Raw genomic sequence first — 24,795 nt, 5'->3', positions numbered from 1 at the left:
ATTAAGCTACTGAGCACGTCTGACAAAGGCATATTAGACTATGTCTTCTGTGATTTGTCATTGACTTATGATGGTCCCCCTTCGGTACCCTGTCCCTGACAGATGCCCCAAACCTACAATGGTCAGATCCTTTTGCCTTGTTCATCAGGAATTGCGAAGAAGAGAACAAGCCAGCCAAGGAAACTGAACACATGAGTCCGCCTTCTACCGAACCAGAGCAATAGTCCATCAAGGTTAGTCTTGCCTACTCAGGCCCCGGTCCCATGGAGCATTTGCCGCGCGAAAGGCACAAATGCTGGGCGGATTTTCGGGGCGCGATCACACCGCAACATCTGGCAAGCATAGCGCACCTGTGGCCAACTCGTGGCGTGCTGCCGAAGATGCACAGTTAAAAAGTACCTGCAAAGATCTGCTAGCAAACGGTTTGCCACGGGCTGCAAACGGACTCGTTCGGTGTGATCGCGCCGGCGTGCGCCTATTCCCTCCAGTCGTCCTCTTTGCAGCGCGTGCCGAAGGACAAAACCCCGGTGTGCCGCCGTCGCGTCTGATCGCATAATGGCAGATCAGAATGTTACGGGTGTCAGGCAGAGGTCCCTTTGCATAATCTGCTGCCTGATCTTTTTAAACTGGAGGTGTCAGGAACTGAACCCAGGACCTTCTGCATGCCAAGCAAATGCTCTGCCACTGAGCCATCATGGAAGAGATAGCCCTGATATGTACAGCTTGCGTACCATGACTCAAGGCCTATCCAGGTACAGAAGGTAAATTTCCCTCTTTCCGCCATGGAAAAATCAGCAGGTAAATTCTGCTGCTGCTGCCCAGTAGTCATGTATGGCTGCGAGAGTTGGACTATAAGGAAGGCCGAGCGCCGAAGAATAGATTCTTTTGAACTATGGTGCTGGAGAAGACTCTTGAGAGTCCCTTGGACTGCAAGGAGATCAAATCAGTCAATCCTAAAATAAATCAACCCTGACTGATCCCTGGAAGGCCAGATAATGAAACTGAAGTTCAAATACTTTGGCCACCCAATGAGAAGGGAGCACTCACTGGAGAAGAAGACCCTGATGCTGGGAAAGATTGAAGGTCAAAGAAGACGGGGAGGGCAAAGGATGAGATGGTTAGACAGTGTCATCGATGCAACGAACATGAAATTGAGCCAACTTCAGAGGACGACAGAAGACAGGAAGGCCCATAGGGTCTGGTCCATGGGGTCGCGAAGAGTCAGACTCGACTGTGCGACTGAACAACAACAACAAAAATTCTGCATTCCCCCCCCCCCCGCCCCCCGCCAGTTCTGGGAGAGGATTCCAGCACAGTTTTTCGTCCTGGGACCTTCAAATTGTAATTGTACTCAACTCTCCAGTGGTTTAACAAAATCTGTGGCAGGGTATGCTGCGCTTTCGTGAGCTGCAAATTCTGTGAGTCTTGAAGGGGCTGCGGGACTCTTGCACTTTTCTACTGCTACAGAGAGATTAACAGGGTCACCCATCTCGATCTGTCTCCAGTGGACTGTGCCTTATGCGTGAACACATGCATCTGCCTTATGCTGAATCAGACCCTTGATCCATCCGGGTCACTCTTGCCTGATTCAAGTACCTGCCCTGTTGGCAAAGAGGGATGAATGCAGAATACAAGTGAGCTCCCTCAAGGGTAGAAAAGAGAAGAAGAGGAGGAGATTGGATTTATATCCTGCCCTTCACTCAGAGTCTCAGAGCAGCTTACAATATCCTCACCCTTCCCCTCCCCACAACAGACACTCTGTGAGGGAGGTGGAACTGAGAGAGCTCTTTCGAGGACTGCTCGTGAGAGAACAGCTCTGAGAGAACTTGCGACTGACCCAAGGTCACACCAGCAGCTGCATGTGGAGGAGGATTAGAGTCCGCTGCTCTTAACCACAACGCCGAACTGGCTCTCAGATACGTCAGTCTGAGCTTCGCTTCAGCTTGCCAGCCCTGGCCTGGTAAATTCGTGGAGATCTGGGCACATTGCCTGTGGTGGGGAGAGATTTCACCTAGAATATATGCTCGGCTATTCAGTCCTCCCTCTGAAGTGGCCATTTCCTCCAGGGGAACTAATCTCTACAGTCTGGAGGTCCGTTGTCGTGCTCGGAGAACTCCGGGACCCATCTGGAGTTTGGCCACATCCGCACTGCTGTGATAAACTCTGTCAAAACTTGGGCACTTTTAAAATTTCTGATTTGCATCTTTGGAGATCTGGGAAGGGCTGCTGCATGTGAGAGTTAGGGAGGAGAAGAAGAAGGAGAAGAAGAAGAAAAAGAAGAAGAGGAGTAGGAGGAGGAGGAGGAGGAGGAGGAGACTGGATTTATACCCTGCCGTTCACTACCCAAAGGAGTGGCTTACAAACTCCTTCCCCTTCCCCTCCCCACAACAGACACCCTGTGAGGTGAAAGAAGAAGAAGAGATTGGATTTATACTCCGCCCTTCACTACCCAAAGGAGTCTCAGAGCGGCTTACAAACTCCTTCTCCTTCCCCTCAACAGACACCCTGTGAGGTAGGCGGGGCTGAGAGAGCTCTTGACGGAAACTGCTCTTTTTCAAGGACAGCTCTGACAGAACTATGGCTTGCCCAAGGTCATCTAGCAGCTGCAAGTGGAGGAGAGGAGTGGGGAATCAAACCCAGTTCTCCCAGATTTGAGTCTACACACTTAACCACTACACCAATGGAGGACAGGGTGTGGGGTTGCCAGATCCAGGTTGGGAAACTCCTGGAGATTTGGGGGTGGAGCCTGGGGAAAACAGGGACCTCAGTGGGGGGCCATGCCACAGAGTCCACCCTCCAAAGATCCATTTCCTCCAGGGGAGCTGATCTCTGTGGTCTGGAGATGAGGTGTAATTCTGGGGGATCCCCAGGTCCCACCTGGAGGCTGGCATCCCTAGCCAAGAGTACATACACTTTCCTCCTGTGCTTATTCTGTGAGTTGACTCTCCAAAGCTGCAATTGATACTTGAAGGGAAACAGTCGAGTTCAAGCACCCGAAGCCATGCGTTTTCCTACAAGAGTTCAATTGTGGAAAAGGCGTGAGAGGGAAGGGGCGTACAGTTTCCCCCCAGCCTCTCTCTCTCTCTCTCTCTCTCCAAAGCAGGCACCTGAGGCTGCAGATTAATGTTTTACATGTGCTACTGAGCCTAGGCATCACCCCATTCAGGAAACTTCTGTGTCATCTCTGGTTTCTCCTGCCATGTGGAGAGAGATGTCAGGGAGCAGGCTAGGCTCATATGGAGCAGCCTTATACTGAATCAGAGACCATCGATCTGTAGAGGTCAGACTTGCCTACTCAGACTGGCAGCATCTTTCCAGGGTCTCAGGCGGAGGGTCTTTCACATCACCTACTGCCTGGTCCTTTTAACGGGAGATGCCGGGGATTGAACCTGGGACCTTCTGCACGCCAAGCAGAGGCTCTCCAATGAGCCACGGCCCCTGTTTACAGCTCTCCAGGGTCTCAGGCAGAGGTCTTTCACATCACCTCCCGCCTGGTCCTTTTTTAACTAGATGTGCCGGGGATTGAACCTGGAACCTCCTGCATGCTAAGCAGAGGCTTTTCAACTCAGCCATAGCCTCTCTTTACAGCTCTCCAGGGTCTCAGGCAGAGGTCTTTCACATCACCTCCTGCCTGGTCCTTTTAAACTGGAGATGCCGTGGATTGAACCTGGGAGTTTCTGTATGCCAAGCAGATGCTCTACCACTGAGCCACAGGACCTCGAACCCTACTCCATGACATACTTGCTTTCGACATGTGAAGAAGAAGAGAAGAGATTGGACTTATACCCCGCCCTTCACTACCAAAGGAGTCTCAGAACAGCTGACAAACTCCTTTCCCTTCCCCTCCCCATGACAGACAGACACCCTGTGAGCAATGTTCCCTCTAAACTGTGGAATCCTGTGAGCAAAAATGCTACTTTGTGAGCTTCTGGCATTAAAGTTGTGAGCAATTGATTTGGCTTAGCCTAAATCAGTTTGCTCTGGAGCCATCCTTCCTGAGCGAAGCCAAAAATGTGTGAGCCGGAGGCTAAAAAACTGTGAGCTAGCTCACACTAACTCAGCTTAGAGGGAACACTGCCTGTGAGGTAGGAGGGGCTGAGAGAGCTCTTTCCACGACTGCCCTTAAGAGAACAGCTCTGAGAGATCTTGTGACTGCCCCAAGGTCACTCCAGCAGCTGCATGTGGAGGAGAAGTGGGGAATCAAACCCAGTTCTCCAGATTAGAGTCTGCCGCTCTTAACCACGACACCAAACTGGTTATTTTGGTATCGAGTAGCACCCTCCCCAGCAGTCTGAAATGGCACAGACCAAGCACAGGGTGGCCCGGGAAGGAGGACATCAGGAGTTGGAGAGAGGCATGAAGGGGAGAGGATGTTTGCAGGTGTTTGCCTGTGATCTTGACACCTGGAAGTGACTCTGGGTGCAGCCTCTCCACCTCAGCTGTCCAAACGGTGCAGTGATCTCACTTTTTCTTCCTCTGCCAAAATACTAGAACTGGAGGGCATCCAATGAAGCCGATGGGCAGTAGGTTCGGGACGGACAAAAGGAAATACTGCTTTACACAGAGGGGGATTTAAGTGTGGCATTCGCTGCCAGAGGGTGTAGTGATGGCCACAGGAACAGACAGCTTTACAAGGGGATTAGGCAGATTTGTGGAGGAGAGGTCTATCGGTGGTCATGAACTATGGCGACTGAGAGGAACTTCCACATTCAGAGGCACTAAGTCTCTGAATTCCAGAGCCAGGAGGCAACACCAGGGGAAGACCTCAGCCTTTATGCCCTGGTGTTGGCTGTCCAGAGGAACTGGTTGGCCACTGGATGCTGGACCGGATGGACCCTCACTGGCCTGATCCAGCGGGGCTCTTCTGAAGTTCTTATCAGGGGAAGGCCTCGGCCTCTCTGCCCCGTTGTTGGCCCTCCAGAGGAACTGCTTGGCCACTGTGTGAGGCAGGATGCTGGACTAGATGGACCCTCACTAGTCTGATCCAGCAGGGCTCTTCTGAGGTTCTTATCAGGGGAAGGCCTCGGCCTCTCTGCCCTGTTGTTGGCCCTCCAGAGGAACTGGTTGGCCACTGTGTGAGATGGGAAGCTGGACTGCATGGACCCTCACTGGTCTGACCCAGCAGGGCTCTTCTGATGTTCTTATCAGGGGAAGGCCTCGGCCGCTCTGCCCTGTTGTTGGCCCTCCAGAGGAACTGGTTGGCCTCTGTGTGAGACAGGATGCTTGACTAGATGGACCCTCAATGGTCCGATCCAGCAGGGCTCTTCTGAGGTTCTTATCAGGGGAAGGCCTAGGCTTCTATGCCCTGGTTCTTATCAGGGGAAGGCCTAGGCTTCTATGCCCTGTAGTTTGCCCTCCAGAGGAGCTGGCTTGCCCCTGTGTGAGACAGGAGGCTGGAGTGGATGGACCTCACTGGTCTGATCCAGTAGGGCTCTTCTGATGTCTTTCTCAGAGGAAGGCCTCGGCTTCTCTGCCCTGTTGTTGTCCCTCCAGAGGAACTGGCTGGCCACTGTGTGAGACGGGAGGCTGGACTAGATTGACCCTCTCTGGTCTGATCCAGCAGGGCTCTCCTGACACTCTCCTCAGGGGAAGGCCTCGGCCTCTCTGTCCTGTTGTTGGCCCTCCAGAGGAACTGGCTGTCCCCTGTGTGAGACGGGAGGCTGGACTAGATGGACCCTCTCTGGTCTGATCCAGCAGGGCTCTCCTGACACTCTCCTCAGGGCATGGCCTCGGCCTCTCTGTCCTGTTGTTGGCCCTCCAGAGGAACTGGCTGTCCCCTGTGTGAGACGGGAGGCTGGACTAGACGGACCCTCACTGGTCTGATCCAGCAGGGCTCTTCTGGTATTCTTATGTACCTACACTCTGCTCTGTGGGTCTCTACCCCAAAATATGCTGGAATTTCCCAAGCCAGACCTGGCAACCCCATATTGCACCAATCCGGGGTGGGGTGGGGTGCCGAGGCCCCTCAAGACACCAGAGCAGTCCGGCTTTGTCTGTAGTTGTCATTTAATTTCCGTGACAGGAACACACTCACGCGCACACGCAGCCACACACAAGCACACGTCACATTGACATTTGGTAAACAGTCTTTGAAATCCCCCTTTCCAAAGAGCAGCCCCGGGGAGGGAATTCAGTGTGAGTGGGAGGACAAGAGGGCGGGAGGAGCGTGGATCGGGGCCTTCTTTCGACACTCTCGGCTGGTTTCTCTTTCGTTGTGATCGTTGTTCACCCCGAGGACGACTTAAGGACTCGGCTTCTTGCTGGGTATCGCACTGTCTTTCCTCTCCAGCCGCATGTAAGGCTCAAAGGCGGAAGTCCCCAGTCCGTAACCAGTCGGCAATTCGTGCAGGCTCCCCAGCAGCGGGCCGCTGAAACAGAGCGGGGTGGCGGGGAGCCGTGGGGAGGCCGAGGAGGCCAAGGTGGGGACCTGCAAGCTGAAGCCCCCCGTCCCGGGAGGGCTTCCCCCGCCGCTAAGCCCTGGCGAGGTGTTTCCTGATGTCCCCATTGAGGACCCGTTGCCGGAAGAGGAGCCGATGGGGTTGGACGTGGGGGAGAGCAACGCCGGAGGCGCCGGGACGGATAAGAGCCTCCCTTGTTCCAGGAGTCGCAGGATGTTGCAGGTGGCGAAGGACTCGGAGGTGGAAGAGGCCCGCTTTTCAGAGTCCTTGCTCTGGTCCTTTTTCTGCTTGGTGCGGCGATTCTGGAACCAGACCTTAACCTGGGGTGGAGACGGAGGGGAGAGAGAAGAGATGGTCACCACCAGACGCCAGGCCGCACGTCAAGCCCCCACAGCCATGCCAACCAAAGGAGGAAAAAGAACCACAAGTCAAAGCCTCCATTCACACGTGCATGGAATCATCAGCATCAGGGGCCATTTCCGGCTGGAGCATCTCGGAGCGGCGCTCCGGCAGTAAGGAGCCCGAACCCCACCACCACCCACAGAGAGACTCAGGGAGGGGGGATTTAAATGCTCACCTGGAGAAGATTGGGCAGGGAACCCAGGCATGTCTCCCTTCCTGCCCTTCCCGTCTCCAGTCAGCCCACCCGCCTGAGCCTCTCAGGGAAGGGGGGATTTAAACTCATTTGCATATACCTTAGCTCATTTTAAACATGCCTGCCCTTTGTCAGGGGGTGTGGCAGATGCAAATGAGTTATGCAAATGAGCTCCTGCACCTCTTTTTCTAGGAAATGACCCCGATGATGATGATGATGATGATGATGATGATGATGAAGATGAAGGAGTCTCAGAGTGGCTGACAAACTCCTTTCCCTTCCCCTCCCCACAACAGACACCCTGTGGAGTAGGTGGGTCTGAGAGAGCTCTTGACAGAAATGGCTCTTTTTCAAGGACAGCTCTTATCAGAACTATGGCTTGCCCAAGGTCATCCAGCAGGTGCAAGTGGAGGAGTGGGGAATCAAACCCGGTTCTCCCAGATTAGAGGCCGTGCACTTAACCACGACACCAAACTGGTTCTCATGATGATGATAATTGTGTGCCATCAAGTTACCCTGAGCTGGCTGGCCCAGGCTCGCCCGGTTTTATCAGATCCTGGAAGCTAAGCAGACTCGGCCCTGGCTAGTCCTTGGATGGGAGACACCCAAGGAAGGGAGTCCAAGGTTGCTCCGCAGAGGCAGGCAATGGCAAACCACCTCTTTTCGCCTCTTGCTTTGGAAAGCTTACAGGGGCTGCGATCATACGCAGAATTAGACCCGACATAGGTGTGAATACCAGGTGGATTTAAAGGGTGAGATCAGACAACAACATCTGGGAAGCGCCCCGCAGCCGTCGGCAACCCATTCTGCTCCGCCACAGAAGCAGAGTTAAAAGACACCGGGGGAAACTCGGTAGTAGATAGGTTGCGACGGGCCACCGACGGACTTTCCCCTGTCGGATCACTCCAGCGCGCTCTCATGCCATCGGGATGGTCTGATCAGGCCATCCCGACTCTGTGCCGTTGGTTCCCCCCCCCTTGCAGTATGCGCATCATCACAAACTCCATCGGGAGCCCTCTGTGCGGAGGTGCGGTTCATCGATTCCTTGTTTAAGCACTTGGGAAACAAATGGCACAAAAAAGAGACTTAATTAAAAAAATTAGATAAGCATCTGGAGCAGAGGTCCATCAGTGGCTGTGAGCCACAAGTTATAGATAGGAACTCTCCGGCTGGGGCAAGGGATGCTCTGTCTTCTTGGTGCTTGGGGGGGGCAACAGTGGGAGGGCTTCTGGTGTCCTGGCCCCACTGGTGGACCTCCTGATGGCACCTGGTATTTTTGGCCACTGTGTGACATAATAGTGTTGGACTGGATGGGCCACTGGCCTGATCACACATGGGCTTCTCTTATGTTCTTATTTCTGTGACAAGGGATGCTCTGTATTCTTGGTGCTTTTGGGGGGGTAACAGTGGGGGGCATCTAGTGCCCTGGCTTCACTGCTGGACCTCCTGATGGCCGCTGGTATTTTTGGCCACTGTGTGACACAGAGTGTTGGCCTGGATGGGCCACTGGCCTGATCCAACATTGGCTTCTCCTATGTTCTTATGACTCCCCCGCAGTTGTGTCTGATCACACACTGACGGACTGCGCCGACAGCTTCAAAGGGCGGTGTGATCTTGCAACTGCAGGTAAAATTCCTCCGGAAGAAATAGCGTTGCCCCCCCTATTTCATCTGGCCTTGCTCCATTGAACCCCATCATCTGACAGGGGCTTTTCTGTGGTTGGGCCTCATTGAAGGATTCCCCCCCCCCAGCAAAAATTCTCCCACTATCTTCTTAAGCCACTTAGAAGAAGAAGAGATTGGATGTATACCCCATGGCCCTTCACTACCCGAAGGCGTCTCAGAGTGGCTGACAAACTCCTTTCCCTCCCCCTCTTCACAACAGACACCAGGTGAGGGAGGTGGGGCTGAGAGAGCTCTGACAGAAACAGCTCTTTTTCAAGAACAGCTCTGACAGGACTATGGCTTGCCCAAGGTCATCCAGCAGGTGCAAGTGGAGGAGTGGGGGAATCAAACCTGGTTCTCCCAGATTAGAGTCCGTGCCCTCAATCACTACACCAAACCGGCTCTCCGTTCCCTACAAACTCCTTTCCCTCCCCCTCCCCACAACTGACACCCTGTGAGGTCGGTGGGGCTAAGAGAGCTGTGACAGAAACGGCTCTTTTTCAAGGACAGCTCCTTATCAGAACTACGGCTTGCCCAAGGTAATCCAGCCAGGTGCAAGTGGAGGAGTGGGGAATCAAACCCAGTCCTGCCAGATTAGAGTCTGCGCACTTAACCACGACACCAAACAGCCTTCGGACTTTTAAAAAACACTGCCGCTTCCGCTGTTTTGTTAGCCAGTCTGAGCCTGGTTAGTCTTTGGATGGGAGGCTACCAAGGAAGCCCAGGGTTGCTGTGCAGAGGCAGGCAATGGTAAACGGTCTCTGCTTGTCTCTTGCCCTGAAAACGTTACAGGGTTGCCGTGCCTCGGCTACGCTTTGACCACCTGTTCTTCGTTATGCCCTGAGCAGGATAGCCCAGGCTATCCCAATCGCAGAAGCGAATCAGAGTCGACCCGGGTTAGTACTTGGTTGGGAGACCCCCAAGGAAGTCCAGGGTCGCGACGCAGAGGCAGGCAAGGGCACAGCACCCCTGTTAGTCTCTTGCTTTGAAATGCCCTACCCAGGATAGACCAGGCTTGCCTGATTTCGTCAGCTCTTCGGAGCTAAGCAGGGGCAGCCCTGGCTAGTAGTCAGATGGGTGACCTCCAAGGAAGACCAGGGTCACGACGCAGAGGCAGGCAAGGGCAACCCACCTCTGTGTGTCTCTTGCCTTGGCCATCACACCGGGGGGGGGGGGTCACCATTAGTAAGCTGTAAGTTGACAGCACAGAGCTGTTACACCCTGACCCGGATGGGCCAAGCTAGCCTGAGCAAAACAGGTCTCGGAAGCTAAGCGGGGTCCGTCCGGGTTAGTACGTGGATGGGAGACCACCAAGGAATCCCAGGGTTGTGACGCAGAGGCAGTCGAGGGCAAAGCACCTCCACACATCTCTCGCCTTGAATATCCCTTGGGGCCACCATGTCCACTGTGACTTGATGCAGTTCCGCAGGGCCTGCAAGACGGAGCTCTTCCGCCAGGCTTTTATATAGGGGCCGCCACCTCTGCCACCTCTATTACTACCATCATTGGAACAACGGGGTTGGGAGTGGTCCCCAGAAGAACTGCCATAATTCTGCATGGCACGGATGCTGCTGGACTGGCTTGGACCATCGACGGGACAATTTCGCCCTAATGAAATGATCAGGGCTATTTTTGGGCAGGAACGCACAGGAACGGAGTTCCGGCTGGCTCCTGAGTTGGCCATGCCCAGCAGGAACTCATTAGCATAATAGGCCACACCCAACAGCAGAAACTCATTAGGATTGGCTACATTAGAGGTGTGTCGCCTAACATGCAAAGGAGTTCCTGCTACAAAAAAAGCCCTGATTTTGACAACAAACAAGGTAAACAGAATAAGAAGCAAAAGGTGGGTGTGGCTGGATGAGCACACTTCTGGTAACATGGGGGTGTGGCCTCATATGCTAATGAGCTATGCTGTCAGGGGTGTGGCCTAATATGCTAATGTGTTTCTGCTGCTGGGGGTGGCCAATAATGATATTGAGTTCCTGCTGGGCTTTTCCTACAAAAAGAGCCCTGATCGATACCATCTTCAGAGACCATCTTGTTGTATGGAGCACTTTATTTGTTTTTGTTGTGATTTAATACCTTTTAATGTTTTATACTGTTTTTATGTATGGGCTTGTGCCCCCGTGTAAGTCCGCCCTGAGCCCGTTCGCGGGGAGGGCGGGGTAAAAATGCAAAAAATAAAATAAAATAAATAAAAAATCTGATGTCAAAACCAAAGTATTTTTGAACTAATAAATGAATAAGCTCAGTTAATGGACATGATTATTTACAGGGGTCCTTTCGTAGAAAAAGAGGTGCAGGAGCTCATTAGCATAACTCATTAGCAGAACTCATTTGCATATGCCACACACACCCTGACATCACCAAAAGTGTGTCAGAAGGCAACACCCACCGCTCAGGCGCCATTGGACTGTTTTGGATTGCTAGCTATTGGGGGGGGGACGTGCAGATCTGTCATCACAGAGGAGGGAGAGCTTGTACCTGAATAAAACTTGGTCTTAAAGGTGTCACTGGACTGTCTTGGATTGATAGCTATGGCGGGGGGGATGCGCAGATCTGTCCTCACAGAGGAGGGAGAGCTTGTACCTGAAGGCGGGCGGAGGGGGGGCTCTGCAACTTACCTGGCTGCTTTTTGCTCCTCGTGGCCCGACTGAGGGCTGCTGGGAGCAGGGGGTGGGGCTTGTTGCATGTGCCTGCCCCCTGGGCTCCTTACTGCCAGAGCTCCGCTCCTGTGCGCTCCCACAGGAAATGACCCCTGATTATTTATATCCTGCATTCTTCCTAACAGGGAACCAAAGTGGTTTATAATACAAAATAAAATGCAACAGGAACAGAGCATAAGGAAGTCTCTCTCTCTCTCTCTCTCTCTCTCTCTCTCTCTCTCTCTCTCTCTCTCTCTCTCTCTCTGTCTCCTTCTTTTCCCCTCCCTAGCATTAGGTGTTGATGAGGGAATCTGCTGAGAACTGGACACTGTTTCACCTGCAGATGAGGCTTCAGGTCTCCCGTCATGTAAAGGGCTGGACATGTATAGGAGAGGCTTGGATTCTGACTCTTTCAAGTCAGCTCTCTCAGCCTAACCTACCCCACAGGGTTGTTGAGAGGACAGCGCAGTGACTAATCCCATCAATGCTCCTTCTTGGAAAGAGATCTTGGAATGCTACAGCTGCCACCCTCCAAGTGGCCACAAGCCCATAGGAGAGGTCACGGGATGGACGGTGGAATTGACTTGAACAGCCGTGATGTGTTATGCCAAGGAAATGATCCACAGACTATTAGGTTCTTATCCAATATTCAGTTTACTTGGAGTAATTCAGTTTCTCAAAAAATCATTCATAATAACGCCATCAACACTAACGGGCTATGCATATCAGGTCTCGTTTTGTTTACAACTTTGTCAGAGTGTATAGCGTTGAAATTTCTATTAACAAAGATAAAAATACTATTTCTCCTGTGTTGGGGAAATCCTTGTGTCCAAGGATGTTATAGCTTTGGGGAAAGTGCAGAAAAGGGCAACTAGAATGATAAAAGGGTTGGAACACTCCCTATGAAGAAAGGCTAAAACGCTTGAGGCTCTTTAGCTTGGAGAAACGACGGCTGAGGGGTGACATGATCGAGGTTTATAAGATTACGCATGGGACAGAGCAGGTCGAGAAAAAAGTCCTTTTCTCCCTTTCTCACAATACAAGAACATCTGGGCACTCAATGAAACTGCTGAGCGGTCGGGTTAGAACGGATAAAAGGAAGTCCTTCTTCACCCAAAGAGTGATTGACACATGGAATTCACTGGCACAGGAAGTGGTGGCAGCTACAAGCATGGATGGCTTCAAGAGGGAACTGGATAAGCATATCCAGTTCCCTCTTGGATAAGCACCCTGTGATGAATAGATGCTTTTGAACTATGGTGCTGGAGAAGACTCTTGAGAGTCCCTTGGACTGCAAGAAGATCAAATCAGTCAATCCTAAAAGAAATCAACCCTGACTGTTCCCTGGAAGGCCAGATAATGAAACTGAAGCTCCAATACTTTGGCCACCCAATGAGAAGGGGGCACTCCCTGGAGAAGACCCTGATGCTGGGAAAGACTGGAGGTCAAAGAAGACGGGGACGGCAAAGGATGAGATGGTTAGACAGTGTCATCGATGCAACGAACATGAAGTTGAGCAAACTTCAGAGGACGGCGAAAGACAGGAGGGCCTGGCGGGATCTGGTTCATGGGGTCGCGAAGAGTCGGACTCGACTGTGCGACTGAACAACAAAAGAGAATAATCCCAGACACACGTCTCCATATGATGCAAATCATCCAGGAGCCAAAGAGCTCCTTCTCTGCTGCTGTTTACTCGCTTGAAAGCCCTTCAGAAGTGGAGGTGGTCCACCTACTTTCTAAAAGTAAGGAGGGACTGGGCCAAAGATATATCTTAGGGGAAGAAGTCCCAAAGTCTTGGTGCCACCATGGAGAAGGTCCTGCCACATATGTCCACCTGCTAAACTGCTGGTGGGGATAGGAGCAGAGAACAAGTACAAAGAAAACAGTTGTGAGCGTCTGACCCACAAATCAATCAGTCAGCCAGACTTGCAAAGAAAATGCTTACTATGTATTACAGTCTGAAGCACGACGCAATAAATGAACTCCTACAAATCATAAAACGGCTAGGATCCATTAGACGCGTAGCAGCATACGTGAGCCTGAGCATTTACTGAGATCAGTATCCTGTCTGAATGCATTATCTTTCATGACTTGCTGCAAAGCACTTTGTGAACGAGAGAACTTTTGTGCCACTCTAACATCTCCTGAGGAAGATCCAATTTTGAAACATTGTTATACAATCCGGAGACGACGTTGATGATGCACCTTTGCACTGGGATTTTCTTATGATCTGTAGGAACTGATTTATTGTGTTGTGGTCCTTCGGAATGGAATACACAGTAAGCATTTTCTTTGCAAGTCTTGTCGGCTGCTTGATTAGTGGGTCAGACACTCACGACTGTTCTCTGATCAGGCGGTAGGAACAGGCCTCCCCAGTGGACCATAGTGTATGGAGTGTTCACTTAGGGTTGTCATTATCCAGGTGGGGCTTGGAGATCTCCTGGAATTAATGCTGATCTCCAGACGACAGAGATCTGTTGCTGGCTTTGCAAGCTCTGGGCCGAGAAATACCTGGAGATTTGGGGGGCGGAGCCTGGGGAGGGACCTCAGTGGGGTATAATACCACAGAGCCCACCCTCCAAAGCAACCGTTTTCTTCAAAGGAACTGGTCTTGGTCGACTGGAGATCAATTGTAGTAGTGGGAGATCTCCATGGGCCCTGGAGAAAACGGCTGCTTTGGATGGTGGATTCTATGCTGAAGCTCCTCGCCTCCCCAAACCTTCCTCATGCTCCACACCTATGTAGGGATGCCAACCTCCAGGTGGGACCTGGGCATCTCCGGAATTACATCTTATCTCCAGACTCCAGAGATCGGTTCTCCTGGAGACAATGGCTGCTTTGGAGGATGGACTCAGGCATTGGACCCCACTGAGGTCCCTGTCCTCCCCAGGTGCCATCCCCAAATCTCCAGGAGAGTCCCAACCTGGATCTGGCAACTCTAACCCCCCCACACCCACCAGTGGTCGGGGGAGACCTGGCAACCCTTCCTGTCACCTGGAATTTCCCCAGTCAAAGTTGGCAACCTGAGTTACCGCCAGCGTCCCAAGGGGGCCTTTCTTCTGACCAGATCTCTCCCAGGGGTCTGGCTTACAGGAAACTCACTCTGTTGTCGGTTTTGTCCGTCAGCAGTGGAAGCTTTACAGTCTACCTGCACTGCATCCAAAGGGGCCCTCGAACTCTGTACCGAGAGTTCGCCGTAAAATCAGCAGCGGCCTGGGATTTGTACTGCTATAAATAGGGATCGGATGACACTAATCTATGTGGGTCACGGAGGTCTCAAGAGGCTTGCAGGCGACTCCAGCCAGGCTGAGAGGGAGGCTGGAGGATGGCCGCTGACCCGGTGGCAGAGGGAGACGGACAGATGCAAAGCAGCCTGTTCTGAAGAAGACTTGGCCTACTTTGCACACAAACTGAGCCACCCTTCGGAATACCGGACAGGGCACAGAATGGCACAGCAGAGTCCTCGGTCAAGTGTGGCTCAGACTAAGAGAGTCCAAGGAAACCGTAGGCATTCATAGCACCATGACAAGAAGGAGAAGAAGGAGAAGAGGAAGAAGAAGAAGAAGAAGGAGAAGAGGAAGAAGAAGGAGAAGAAGAAGAAGAAGAAGAAGAAGAGGATGAGGAGGAGGAGAAGAAGAGGAGGAAGAAGAAGAGGAGGAGGAGGAGGAAGAAGAAGGAGAAGGAGAAGAAGAAGGCGAAGAAGAATGAGAAGAAAAAGAGGAAGAAGAAGGAGAAGGAAAAGAAGAAGAGGAGGAGGAGGAGAAGAAGAGGAACAAGAAGGAGAAGGAGAAGGAGAAGAAGAGGAGGAGGAGGAGGAGGAGATTTATATCCTGCCCTTTGTTAGAGTCTCAGAGTGGCTCACATACTCCTTTCCCTTCCCCTCCCCACAACAGACACCCTGGGAGGTAGGTGGGGCTGAGAGAGCTCTTTCAAGAACCGCCCTTTCAAGGACAGCTCTGACAGAACTACGGCTTGCCCAAGGTCATCCAGCAGGTGCAAGTGGAGGAGGAGTGGGGAATCAAACCCAGTTCTCCCAGATTAGAGATATGCGCACTTAACCAGGACACCAAACTTAACCACTAACACCAAGCCCTGCATCAGCTGTTTGGGGGGAAAGGTGGGACTTTACTGGCATGGGAAATCTGGCTTGCCTGCTTAGACTTTCAAAAAGCCCAGATAATGGCTCCCTTTTAGCGTTTACGTGGGTGCCGTTTATATGCTAGGTGGAGTCCGATGAAGCAGTGTTGCCCAAAAAGCATTTATTGATGCTGGGACACCCTGCAACCCTGACGGGTTGGAGAACAGTTTTGTTCCCACTTTGACAACTGATACTCAGCTGACAGAGATCAGCTCCCCTGGAGAAAATGGCTGCTTTGGAGGGTGGACTCTGTGGCTTTGGACCCTGCTGAGGCCCCTCCTCTTATACAAATAGATTCCCAGTCAAAAAAAGAAGTCAAGATGAGGAGAAAGGTTCGTAGATTTTCATTGCAATTAAAACACCCGAAAACGGTTAGGCCAAACTTAGCCTATCTAAAATTGACTGCTTTCTGAACATGAACATGAAATGTTATACTTGAAATGACATAGTCATGAAGATAACATTCAAAAATCATAATTGGTTACAAAGAACAGTGCATCATTTGAGCAATAGTTCACTCATTGGTCAAATATAGAGAAAGGCGTGCCTACATAATATCTTAAATGTTTACTTAACCAAACCTGAATAATATTGGCCAAGGATTCTGAATCATACCCAAACAAAGGTGGTTTTTTTCTGATATGAAGCTAAAATCCCTTTTGACCCACACTGCAAAGTTTTACCCTAAACAACTAAAAACCACGAACTCTGTACCTATCTTCTATACCAAAAGAATGTTATTTTCTTGTCTGCTAGCATCAACTAGAAAAATAATCTAACCTACAAGGGAAAGGCCTACTATTTAATAGTTTTTCATCACATCCTAATAAAATCTTACTTAGGAGAAAAATCTATAAAACCAGAGAAATATGAATAAACCAAAAAGAAAAATCGTCATATTCCCATTCATACGACACTCCCCTCCCCTCCCCAAACCCCACCCTCTCCTGGATCCACTTCCAAAGCCTCCAGATATTTTCCAGCCCAAACCTGGCAGCCCTAGTACATATTTGCATGCATAGTAACCACATGTTGTTAAATAAACATTAAATAAACGTTCAAAATGTTTTGCATAAAATAATTAGTTTGGCACGCCCCTCAGTAAGGGTTACTGCCCCTCCTTTCTGATTTTGGTGTTTGTTGCTTCATTTTTATTGAACTATGTTACCATTTTAAGGCCCCGGTCACATGGGCCGGAAAATGCGAGGGGGGGGGGGAGAAACATGACTGTTTGGCCCGGAGCAAACTAATGCGCGGCCGCCCGATCACACGTCCCGCCGACTTCCCGTGGTTAGGGGGGAGGTTCCGATCACACGATAATCCTGTGGCACGGCAAAGAAGCGGTGCGGCGCAATCACAGCAGCGATGGCTAGGCGCTGCTGCTGTGGCAAACGGGGTTGTGGTTTTTTTTAAAACTGAAGTGTGCGCATGCGCCGTTGGGTGCTTGTGCACATCCCGTGGAGACTTGGAAAAAAAACCCTGTTTGCGACGGGACATGAGCGGGCGCCGGATGCCACGAACTACCACCGGAAACGCGATCAGATGCCTGCCCTTGCCCCGCGGTTTCCGGAAACTAGTACCTCGGAGGTACTAGTTTTTTACGCCGCATCTTCAGCGGGAAGCCTTGGGTTAGCCACGGGAGCCCTACGCTTCCCAGATGTTGCGGTGTGATCACGCCTGGAACATCCGCCTATCATCCGTCTCTGTAGCATGGCTAATGCTCCATGTGACCGCAGCCTAAATGTGTTTAATTGTTCATATGTTTTAATGTTTTTTTATATTCACCGCCTTCGGGGCCCGAATTGAGTGGAAGGGCTGCTAAATTTAAAATAATAATAACCAGTTAAATTCTCCCCACCCCTGTTTTGGACGGCTTCTCTGCCAGAAATGCATTTGGCTTTGCGATAGGTGGATTTCTAAAGCGTGGGGCCCCTGATGCGGAGAAACGCAGGGCAAAAATGAAGTAAATAGATGAGTAAATCAGTAAGGAAGTACGGCTGTGTCTTAAATCCAAAACACAAGTCGGATTTGCCGGGAGGTTTGCCTTCGACGAGCGTCCAGTCTCCATTCTTGGCCGGGCTTTCCTGGACGCGTTTGGTGGGCTTGCAGGGTTCTCCTTCGCCCGAAAAGAAAGATGCCACACACATTTGCTGGCCCCGCTGACCCAGCATCACCTGGGGGGGTGGTCTGGCAGACAAGGGGAAAGATGTGGGGAGGGCTTGTTTCACTGCCGGCTGCCACGGAATCAACCTGCCCCGGCCTGGTGTTTTTACAGTTGCGATAAAAGCTGTTGTGTGGTTGTTGTCGTTTCCCCCCAAAAAAGGGCCTTGTCAGAATGAGAAGACTTAATTAGGCCTCTGAGGGAATTGCAGAGAAGGGGGGTATAATTATTCCCCATCAGCAGAAAGCTCCCCCTTCCCCTGCTTTCTCATCCCCTCAATTAACTGGGTCTGGATGGAGGAATAAAACCCAAGCTAGCTATTACTGGGACCGGGGAGGACTGTAGAGGAGGAAGGAAGGGGAGGGGGGTCTGAAACGATCCCCGTTGCACAAATGACACACGGAGGCGTGCTTGGTCGGGCTTTCTGCACACAAAAGCGAGGAGGACAGACCCAAACAGGTCTGCTTGTAATTGCAGGGCTCGCCCGTCCTTTCAGTCGCGTGTTGAAAGGCCCGGGGACTCAAAGGAAGTGTTCGCTGAATCCCCGGTTCCAAGGGGGGAGAGAGGGGAGGGGATGCGGCACAGGCTTGGTCTTGGCCTGGGATCCTAGTTCAAGTCCAGGCTGCTGAGCTTGGGTTGCCAACTCCGGCTTGGGAGATTCCTGGAGATGTCAGGCCCCATCTCATGGAGCAAATGTGTATCGTGAGGAGAGGCCTCACTTCAAAAAGGACAAGGGCAAAACCGAGAGGGTGCAGAAGAGAGCGACGAGGATGATCGGGGGTCTGGAGACTGAGCTCCCCGAGGAAAGGCTGAGGGCCCTAGGAATGTTTAGTTTGGAGAAGAGGAGACTGAGGGGGGGGGACACAATTGCTTTCTTTCAATATTTGAAAGGCCGTCATTTGGAGGAGGGCCAGGAGCTGTTCCAGCTGGCAGCAGAGGAGAGGACCTGAAGCAATGAGTTGAAATTACATGCAGAAAGGTATCGGCTGGATATAAGGAAATACTTTTCCACGGTCAGAGTGCTTCAAAAGTGGAATCAGCTGCCTCCGGAGGTGGTGAGCTCCCCTTCACTGGCAGCTTTCAAGAAGAGGCTGGACGAATATTTGTCAGGGATGCTTTAGGCTGGTCCTGCACGGGGCAGGGGGTTGGACTAGATGGTCTGTATGGCCTCTTCCATCTTGATGATTCTATGACCATTTGTCTTACGGGTTTGAGGGAATATCCGCTCCTCAGATTCTCTTTCTGCTTGCTCTATCGCCAACTTGCGTTTGTTTTGCCAGAACCTGTGACCCTTTCCGCTCATCTCATTTGCACAAGCCACAGACTTTTTGAACAAAACCTTTTTGCGTTTCCTGGCTTCCTTTACTTAGGTTGTTAATCCCACAAGCATCTTTTTAGACTTGGTGGTACCTGTCGTGTCTTTCTGGGTTTCAGTAGGTGTTGTTCTAAAATAGTTTCCAGGCATCCTGGAGGGATTTGACTCTAATGCTCTCTTACTTCTAACTATTCCCCTCATTTTTGTAAAGTTCCCTCAAAAGTTATAGTTTTTGGACTTTAGTGGCAACTTTCGGTTGAGATGAGAGCCAGGTTGGTCTAGTGGTTAGGAGCGCGGACTCTAATCTGGGAGAACTGGGTTTGATTCCCCACTCCTCTACATGCAGCTGCTGGGTGACCTCAGGTCAGTCACAGTTCTCTGAGAGCTGTTCTCTCAAGAGCAGTACTCCCAGAACTCTCTCAGCCCCACCTACCCCACAGGGTGTCTTTTGGGGGGAGAGGAAGGGAAGGAGATTGTGAGCCACTTTGAGACTCTGAGTGAAGGGTAGGGTATAAATCGAATCTCTTCTCCTTCTTCTATTAGCATTGTGGTCACTGTTCCTAACTGGTACAACAACCTCTACATCTCTCACCAGGTCCTGACACCTGCTCAAAACCAAGACCAATATCACTACCCTGCTGGTTGGTTCTGTGACCAACTGTTCCAGTGCAGAGTCATTTATGATGTCTAGAAATGTAATTTCTACAGCATGACTCGAGTGTACATTTACCCAGCCAATGTGAGGGTGGTTAAAGTCACCCAGTATTATAACTCTTCCATGGCACAAGTGGAGACTCGAACCTGGATCTCTGAGATACTAGTCCAGCACTCTTAACTGCTACCCCAAACTGACTGTCCAGTCCTCAGCCTTCTGACTGGAAAACTCCCCCTGTGAGGTCTTCACTTTCCCCAGAGCAGCCCCCGTTGGTTGATTCAGAGCACTGCCCTGACTGGCTGTTGTGTCTCTGGAGCACATGTCCTCTGCCCGTCAGACCCTCAGTTGCCATGTCTACACAGGAGTCGGATAGTCCTAAGCAGGTCCCTGATGGTCTTGGCCACACCCCTCTCGGCCCCTCTCAGCAACCTGGCCTCTTTCCTGAGAACCGAGAGCTCCCTGCATCGAACCCACACCCTTGATTTTTGCCCAGTGGGCAATGGCGCTCTTTGCAAAACACTGCACGCATCCCCTCCCACCAAAGGTTGCCAGCCTCCAGGTGGGGCCTGGAGACTCTGAGAATGACAAATGATCTCCAGACAATAGAGCTCAATTCCTCTGGGGGGGGGGTTTACAAACTCCTCTCCCTTCCCCTCCCCACAACAGACACCCTGTGAGGTAGGTGGGGCCGAGAGAGCTCTTGACAGAAACTGCTCTTTTGCAAGAACAGCTCTTATCAGAACTACGGCCTGCCCAGAGTCATCCAGCAGCTGCAAGTGAAGGAGTGGGGAATCAAACCTGGCTCTCCCAGATTAGAGTCCGCACACTTAACCACCACACCAAGAAGAAGAAGAAGAGATTGGATTTATACCCAGCCCTTCACAACCCAAAGGTGTCTCAGAGCGGCTCACAAACTCCTCTCCCTTCCCCTCCCCACAACAGACACCCAGTGAGGTGGGTGGGGCTGAGAGAGCTCTGACAGAAACTGCTCTTTTCCAAGGACAGCTCTTGTCAGAACTATGGCTTGCCCAAGGCCATCCAGCCAGGTGCAAGTGGAGGAGTGGGGAATCAAACCCGGGTCTCCCAGATTAGAGTCCGCGCACTTAAGCACGACACCAAACTGGCTCTTGTTTTTATACCCCACTTTTCTCTGCCTGAAGGCGTCTCAGAGTGGTTTACAATCTCCTTCCTTTCCCCTCCCCACAACAGGTGGGGCTGAGAGAGCTCTGAGAGAACTGTGACCAACCCTAGGTCACCCAGCGGGCTTCTTGCGCAGGAGGAGAAGGGAATCAAAGCTGGCTCTCCAGATTAGTGATCTGGAGATTAGCGATCCAGATCAGCCACTTTTCACCACTGCCACGCTGGCTGTCAATTATATCCCGATGAGCCCCCATTTCTGCCCAAACACCCCCCTGCTTAGTCTTCCCTCTGAGCTGCATGTGTGAGCAGCCACTCATTCACACAGGGAGCCCCGCTCAGCGGCAGTCTGGAGCCAGGCAGGGTCTAGCACTGCTCATGCCCTGTTTTAAGACGACAGCAGCAATGCTCCCTCTAAGCTGTGGAGTCTTGTGAACAAAAATTATACCCTGTGAGCTACTGGCATTAAAATGGTGAGCGAGCGATTTGGCTGCTGCATAAATCAGTTTGCTCTGGAGCCCTCCTTCCTGAGCGAAGGCAAAAACGTGTGCACTGGAGGCTAAAAAACAGTGAACTAGTTCACACTAACTCAGCTTAGAGGGAACACTGGGCAGCCGTTATCGTCTGCGCTGGATGCAAACTGCTCCGCTCAGTAGGGGGAGGGAAATGAGAGGGAACATGGCTACCTCCAAAATCTCCACGGCTTTTCCTGCTCAGAGTAGACCACTCCACTCCAACCCTACCTGCTGGCTTTCTACCTTCATGGCTTGTTTGGTCACACAAAATCTTCAGGAAGGACAGAAAGGCATCACTCAGGGGCTCTTCATTTCCTTTTCCTTTTTGCTGTCAAGTCACAGCTGACAGAAGAAGGAGGAGGAGGAGGAGGAGGAGGAGATTGGATTTATACCCCACCCTTCACTACCCAAAGGGAGTCTCAGAGCGGCTTACAAATGCCTTTCCCCCTCCCCACAACAGACACCCTGTGAGGCAGGCGGGGCTGAAAGAGCTCTGACAGAAACTGCTCTTTTTCAAGGACAGCCCTTGTTAGAACTACGGCCTGCCCAAGGTCATCCAGCCAGGTGCAAGTGGAGGAGTGGGGAATCAAACCCGGTTCTCCCAGATTAGAGTCCGCGCACTTAACCACGACACCAAACTGGTAACACCGTAGAGTTTTCAAGTGACGGACAGAGGTGGTTTGTCACTGCCCGCCTCTGTGTCACAACCCTGGGCTTTCTTGGTGGCCAAAATCAGGGCTCTTTTTGTAGCAAGTACTCCTTTGCATATTAAGCGACACACCCCTAATGTAGCCTGTAAGAAGAGCTCTGTAAGCTCTTGGAGGATTGGCTACTACATTAGGGGGTGTGGCCTAATATGCAAAAGAGTTCCTGCTTCAAAAAGAGCCCTGCGATCCAAGTACAAACCAGGGCTGACCCTTCTCCTGTGAAATCTGATGAGATCAGGCTAGCGTGGGCCACCTAGTCAGGGCAAGAGACATTCAGAGGTGGTTTGCCATTGCCTGCCACCAGCGTTCTCTCTGAGCTGAGCTAGTGTGAGCAAGTTCCGTTTTTTAGCATCTAACGCACACATTTTAGCCTTCACTCTGGAAGAAGGAGGGCTCCAGAGCAAACTAACTGATGCAGCAGCCCAATCACTCGCTCACAGCTTTAATGCCAGGAGCTCACAAAGTGGATTTTTTGCTCACAAGACCCCACAGCTTAGAGGGAGCACTGCCTGCCTCTGCCTTGCAACCCTGGGCTTCCTCGGTGGTCTCCCATCCAAGTACTAACCTGGGCCGACCCTGATGAGCTTCTGAGATCTGATGCGATCCGGCAATTCTGGGCCACCCCGGTCTGGCCCTACCATTATCAACACAACTAAAAGGGGAGGCACTGATTGCTGGTTACTACAAAGTCAGTCTAAACAATTTTTTTAATGACCTCCTGAAAAATAGCAAGGCTCGTGATCATAGCAGGGTGGGGCTATTCTGGAGCTTGCCTTCACCCATTCTGATGCCTCTCCATCCACACAACCTCCATGACCCGTCCTGGTGCATGGATAAAAACATAAGAGAACATAAGAGAAGCCCATGTTGGATCAGGCCAGTGGCCCATCCAGTCCAACACTCTGTCACACAGCGGCCAAAAACACTAGGGGCCATCAGGAGGTCCAGCAGTGGGGCCAGGACACTAGGAGCCCTCCCACTGTTGCCCCCCCAAGCACCAAGAAGACAGAGCATCCCTTGCCCCAGACCGAGAGTTCCTATCTATACCTTGTGGCTAATAGTCACTGATGGACCTCTGCTCCATATAAGAACATAAGAGAAGCCTGTGTTGGATCAGGCCAGTGGCCCATCCAGTCCAACACTCTGTCACACAGTGGCCAAAAAATACCAGGGGGCATCAAGAGGTCCAGCAGTGGGGCCAGGACACTTGAAGCCCTCCCACTGTTTCCCCCCCACCAAGCACCAAGAATACAGAGCACCCTCTTGCCCCAGACTGAGAGTTCCATCTATAAGAACATAAGAGAAGCCCATGTTGGATCAGGCCAGTGGCTGATCCAGTCCAACACTCTGTGTCACACAGTGGCCAAAAATACCAGGGGCCATCAGGAGGTCCAGCAGTGGGGCCAGGACACTAGAAGCCCTCCCACTGTTACCCTCCCCCAAGCACCAAGAATACAGAGCATCACTTGCCCCAGACCGAGAGTTCCTATCTATACCTTGTGGCTAATAGTCACTGATGGACCTCTGCTCCATATAAGAACATAAGAGAAGCCTGTGTTGGATCAGGCCAGTGGCCCATCCAGTCCAACACTCTGTCACACAGTGGCCAAAAATACCAGGTGCCACCAGGAGGTCCAGCAGTGGGGCTGCTGGGTCAGACCAGTGAGGGTCCATCTAGTCCAGCATCCCGTCTCACCAGGGCCAGCTCTCCCGCTAGGCCAACTAGGCACTCGCCTAGAGCGGGAGGGCCCTGGATGGGGGCGCCGAAGTTCGCCTCCCCCTGCCAAAATCCAGTGCCGATCCTCAAGGCTCCCCTCCGCATCCCTCCCTCCCTCCCGCCCGGACCCTCTCCGGCGACCCATGGCCGGTGAGGAGAGGCGCCGGCAGAGCGGGTGCAAGAAGAGGGTAGCCCGTGCCGGGGCTGCGCTTGCCGCCACCTGCCGGGGGAGCCAAGGCCATCAGAGCTGCTGCAGGCGCCGCCAGGCAGGAGGTAAGCGCGCTCTGCTGCCGGCGCCTGAGCCAGCCAGCCCTCTGCTCTGGGACCGCACGGCCCTTTATTAGTCATGCCGGCCACATGACCACGGAGAAGTCTTCGGACAGCGCTGGCTCTTTGGCTTGGAAACGGAGATGAGGAACACAACCCTAGAGTCAGTTTCGACTGGCTTTCGAGCAAGGGGAACCTTTACCTTTTACATTAAATTGCCCAGAGCCTGCTTGCAGGGTGGGCGATTCATAAGGCCAATAAAGCAAACAAATAATTAATAAATAAGAGAAGGCTGCTTGCCCTTGTCAGCCTGTGGTGAGGCAACATTTGAATTGGGGACATCCTTCTTCATAGCTCTGTTAGCTGCTATGCTGCACAAGAACCGGAGGTGTTTGTAAAGGCAGTAGACTGCCAAACCCTGGACACCGGGGGGGGGGGGGAGAAACAAGGGGGAAAGGAGCCTTTCCTCCCTGCCCTCTTCATGGGTTTTCCCAGTGGTCACAGACTGATGGACACACCTAGAATCATAGAGTTGGAAGGGACCTCCAGGGTCCAACCCCCTGCACAATGCAGGTAATTCACAACTACCTCCCCCCCACACACCACCAGGGACTGCTGTTCCACGCCCAGAAGATGTCAAAAACCCTCCAGGATTGCTTCCTGACCCCAAAGTGGTGATCAGCATTTCCCTGGGCATGTAAGAAACGGCCACAAGAACTAAGCACTGAGACAACCCTCCCTGCCCTCCCTTCTGCTGATCTGCCTGAGTTCACATTGCTGTCAGAGGGCCATCTAGCTTCTGTTTGAAGGAGAAGTCTACCACCTCCCAAGGAGGAGAGTCTACCACCTCCCGAGGAAGCCTGTCCCACTGAGGAACC

General features: G+C 52.0%; 1 protein-coding gene across 1 annotated transcript in view; it reads right to left on the bottom strand.

The window, feature by feature from the left end:
- Positions 1-6,133: 6,133 nt before the first annotated feature.
- VAX2 (ventral anterior homeobox 2) overlaps positions 6,134-24,795 on the bottom strand; it is a 70,805-nt gene continuing 52,143 nt past the window's right edge. Inside the window, exon 3 of the mRNA XM_015413864.1 lies at positions 6,134-6,718. Coding sequence (XP_015269350.1) covers positions 6,242-6,718 — 477 coding nt within the window. The 3' untranslated portion in view covers positions 6,134-6,241. The remainder of the gene's footprint in view (positions 6,719-24,795) is intronic.

This window comes from Gekko japonicus, unplaced genomic scaffold, assembly GCF_001447785.1.
Source record: "Gekko japonicus isolate JY-2015 unplaced genomic scaffold, Gekko_japonicus_V1.1 scaffold1252, whole genome shotgun sequence".
Classification (NCBI taxonomy): domain Eukaryota; kingdom Metazoa; phylum Chordata; class Lepidosauria; order Squamata; family Gekkonidae; genus Gekko; species Gekko japonicus.
The sequence above is the reverse complement of the archived record's forward strand: the minus strand, read 5'-3'. Positions and strand labels throughout refer to the sequence as shown.